This window comes from Octopus bimaculoides, chromosome 1 (assembly GCF_001194135.2).
Source record: "Octopus bimaculoides isolate UCB-OBI-ISO-001 chromosome 1, ASM119413v2, whole genome shotgun sequence".
In the NCBI taxonomy this organism is placed as follows: Eukaryota; Metazoa; Mollusca; class Cephalopoda; order Octopoda; family Octopodidae; genus Octopus; species Octopus bimaculoides.
This window is the reverse complement of record NC_068981.1, coordinates 124669659-124673551: the sequence shown is the minus strand read 5'-3', so window position 1 is coordinate 124673551 and position 3893 is coordinate 124669659. Positions and strand designations below refer to the sequence as shown.

Below are 3893 nucleotides of genomic sequence, written 5' to 3'. Positions count from 1 at the left end.
CTAACAACAAAGAAAAGAATGTTCTCCAGAAAAAAATTCAGCAAACACCAGAACATAAGCGGGCAAGACAAATGAAAATATACAAAATAAAGAATAAATCTTGGACCGGGTTTCGCCATTAACTCTTTATTTTGTATATTTTCATTCGTCTTGGTCGCTTATGCTCTGGTGTTTGCTGAGTTTTTTTCTGGAGAACATTCTTTTCTTTGTTGTTAGATCGTAGATGAACTTTTTCTAGCATATCGGATGTCCACTTAGTGATCATCCCTTCTTATACGCATATATATATATATATATAAAATAGGAAATTAATTATACGACCGGCCATATAATTAACCTCCTGTAAATACATTACTGCCCTAACGTATGAAAAAGAAAAACATAAAAAATACTGGGTTTGTACACATACTGACGCACAACACACGCATCTAGAAAATGAGACTTGAAATTTCCGAAAAACATTGTGATGTATGTCAGTATGCGTGCCAAACAATTTTATTTTTCAGATTAAATTCCGATATAATGGAAATGCACACTATCTAAAAGGTATCTGTAGAAAATTTCATAAGTTAGAATACCCTCACAAGTCTGCCACCACAAATCTTGTTTACTCTAACTTCCAGAAAAATATTATTTCTTAAATGAAGTTTTCTATAATTATAATCCAAATGGTGTAGATTCCGATTGCATTGGAATTTTGTTGTGAAAACGTTTTGCTTCCGTGGGTGGGGAGGGGAGTTCAGAATATTTACACGAGTCAGCTTTGTTTCTTCATAACTTTCAGAAAACTGGGTATTTTTTAATGAAATTTTCTACAAATAATTTTCCGATTGTATCGGAATTTGATTGGAAAAGAAATATGCTGATCACGCACACATACGTACTAATACGAATTACATATATCCACAGTATGCTTGCGTATTTGTGAATATGGTAGTCAAAGTGTATTTGCTAGAAGTAGCAAACTAAATCTTTATATGAAATGAAAAATGCATTAGCTAATGCGGTCTTAGACACGATGCAAAAAGACTGCGTAATCACAAGCGGAACGCCTTTAGTCACAGGTGTATTAGATCAAGGTTGACTTAGGCTGTTAATCAATTAGGACAGCAACAATTTCAGCAACAACAAAAACACACATCTCAATGTGTTTGCGTGCTAGAGTCTCGTAAGTGTTAGTATTTAAAACGAGGAAAAAAGAAAAATAATTAAACTTACTCTAGCTAAATCTTTTGAAATTTTCACGCCATATTTCTCTTTCAAATATTCGACAAATTCATCCAAGCTCAGTCCGTCTCCGGTTTTGTCAATAGATCCAAATCCACTCATGTTTATCACTTTTTATTTTTTCTGTTGTCAAGAAAGAAATATTAGCACCTATGTGTTGGCCGATACGATCAGATAGAACTCTACCTAGATAAAGTAACAGTGTCACAGTTGTCAACTCTTTAAATAGATGCAGACGATCCTACGTATGTTGGTGACATTTATGTGTATGATTTCATACATGCAACTATGTGCTATGTTAGTTTGTGTGTGTGTTTTTTATGTACTTGTGTGGGTTTGGCTAAGCACACATACACACACACACACACACACACACTTTCTCTCTCTCTCTCTCTCTCTCTCTCTCACACACGCACATACACACTAACACACATGTTCATACTACAGGCATTATAAGTCTGTGTGTGTGGGTGCCTGTGTTTATGTATATACGTGTACGTGCGTGTAGCTCTTTGTATGCGTGCGTGTGCATGTGATTATTTCACTTCTATTCTTTTCTCTTTATTGTCTCATATTTCCCCGCCTATCTCTCCCTCTCTCTCTTCCTCTCTCTCTCCCTCTCTCTCTCCCTCTCTCTCTCTCTCTCTCTCTCTCTCTCTCTCTCTCTATATATATATATATATATATATATATATATATATATATATATATATATATATATATATATATCCCTGTGCATGTGAAGGCACACACACACACAAACACACACACACGCACAATAGAATAAAAAAATCAGAGGGTATGTATATTTTTATAGTGTTCTTATTCATGTGGTTGTGTGGTAAAAAGCTTGCTTCCCAACCACATGGTTCCGGGTTCAGTCTCACTGCGTGGCAGGTTGGGCCAGTGTCTTCTACTATAGCCTCGAGCCGACCAAAGCCTTGCGAGTGGATTTGGCAGATGGAAACTGAAAGAAGCTCATCGTATATGTGTGTGTGTGTGTGTTTATGTGTTTGTGTTTGTCTCCACACCATCGTTTGCCAACCGATGTTGGTGTGTTTATGTCCCCGTAACCAGTGGTTCGGCAAAATAGACCGATAGAATAAGTACTAGGCTTACAAAGAATACGTCCTGAGGTCAATTTGTTCGACTAAAGGCGGTGATCCAACATGGCCGTAATCAAATGACTGAAACAAGTAAAAGAATAAATGAATATATATATATATATATATATATATATATATATATAATCCTTTCTTACTATAAGCACAAGGCTTGAGGTTTGTGGGGAGGGACTAAGTCAATTACACCGAACCCAATGATCAACTGTTACTTATTTTATCGACTCTGAAAAGATGAAAGGCAAAGTTGACCTCTGCAGAATTTGAACACAGAACGTAAGGATGGACGAAATACCGCGAAGTATTTTGACCAGCGTGCTAACGATTTTGCCAGCGCGTGGCCTGGTGACTTATTTCAATCTTTCTTTGTAAATCATTATCATCTCCCTTTCTTTCTCTTTCTCTGTTTGTATATTTCTCTCTCTCTCTCTCTCTGAGTGTGTCTATAATATTTCCTTTATTTTATTATTTATTTTGTGGACATCAGGCGCAGCCGTGGCTGTGTGGAAAGAAGCTTGCTTCCGAAGCATATGGTTCTGGGTTCAGTCCCACTATGAGGCAGCTTGGGCAAGAGTCTTCTACTATATTTTCGGGCCGATCAAAGCCTTCTGAATGGATTTGGTAGACGAAAACTGAAAGAAGCCCGTCGTGCTTTTGGTCCCCACCCCCACGAGATTACTGATAGGACTTGCTTTCTATATTGTGTCTATGTACAAGCTTTTTATCTCTCTATACTTTTTACTTAGATTTCTTTTATATTTTTTTTAATATTTTTTTTTTTACATATTTATAGAGATATTATTTTGTATATTTTTTACATATATTTTTTCTGTATTCTCCCTTCCACCCTGCATTTTTCCTGTGCGTCTATAGACGTGTGTGGAGGCGCAATGGCCCAGTGGTTAGGGTAGCGGACTCGCAGTCATAGGATCGCGGTTTCGATTCCCAGACCGGGCGTTGTGAGAGTTTATTGAGCGAAAAACACCTAAAGCTCCACGAGGCTCCGGCAGGGGATGGTGGCGAACCCTGCTGTACTCTTCCACCACAAGTTTCTCGCACTCTTACTTCCTGTTATGCCTGTAATTCAAAGGGTCAGCCTTGTCACACTGTGTCACGCTGAATATCCCCCGAGAACTACGTTAAGGGTACACGTGTCTGTGGAGTGCTCAGCCACTTGCACGTTAATTTCACGAGCAGGCTGTTCCGTTGAACTGGAACTCTCGATGTCGTAAGCGACGGAGTGCCAACAACATAGACGTGTACATGGAACCTTTCGTGCGCGCTTGTGGTTGTGTGCGTGTGTGCGGATACGTGCGTATATAGATGTGTGTGCGTACATGCGAGAATGTACGCATATAGACCTGTTTTATGTATTTTGCCTTTAGCTCTGTTTTTTCTTGGGTATCTGCGTATATTGACGAGTGTATGAACCTTGTTTGCGCGCGTGTGTATGGATGCGAGCGTGTTGCGCGCGCGCATGCGTGAGCGTGTATGCGGGTATATATATATATATATATATATATATATATATATATATATATATAT

The 3893-nt window shown here is 38.4% G+C and overlaps 1 protein-coding gene across 1 annotated transcript in view; it reads right to left on the bottom strand.

Moving 5' to 3' along the window:
• Nucleotides 1–1525, bottom strand: part of LOC106868919 (15 kDa calcium-binding protein) — a 10559-nt gene extending 9034 nt beyond the window's left edge. Inside the window, exon 1 of the mRNA XM_014914385.2 lies at nt 1219–1525. Coding sequence (XP_014769871.1) covers nt 1219–1329 — 111 coding nt within the window. The 5' untranslated portion in view covers nt 1330–1525. The remainder of the gene's footprint in view (nt 1–1218) is intronic.
• Nucleotides 1526–3893: the final 2368 nt, after the last annotated feature.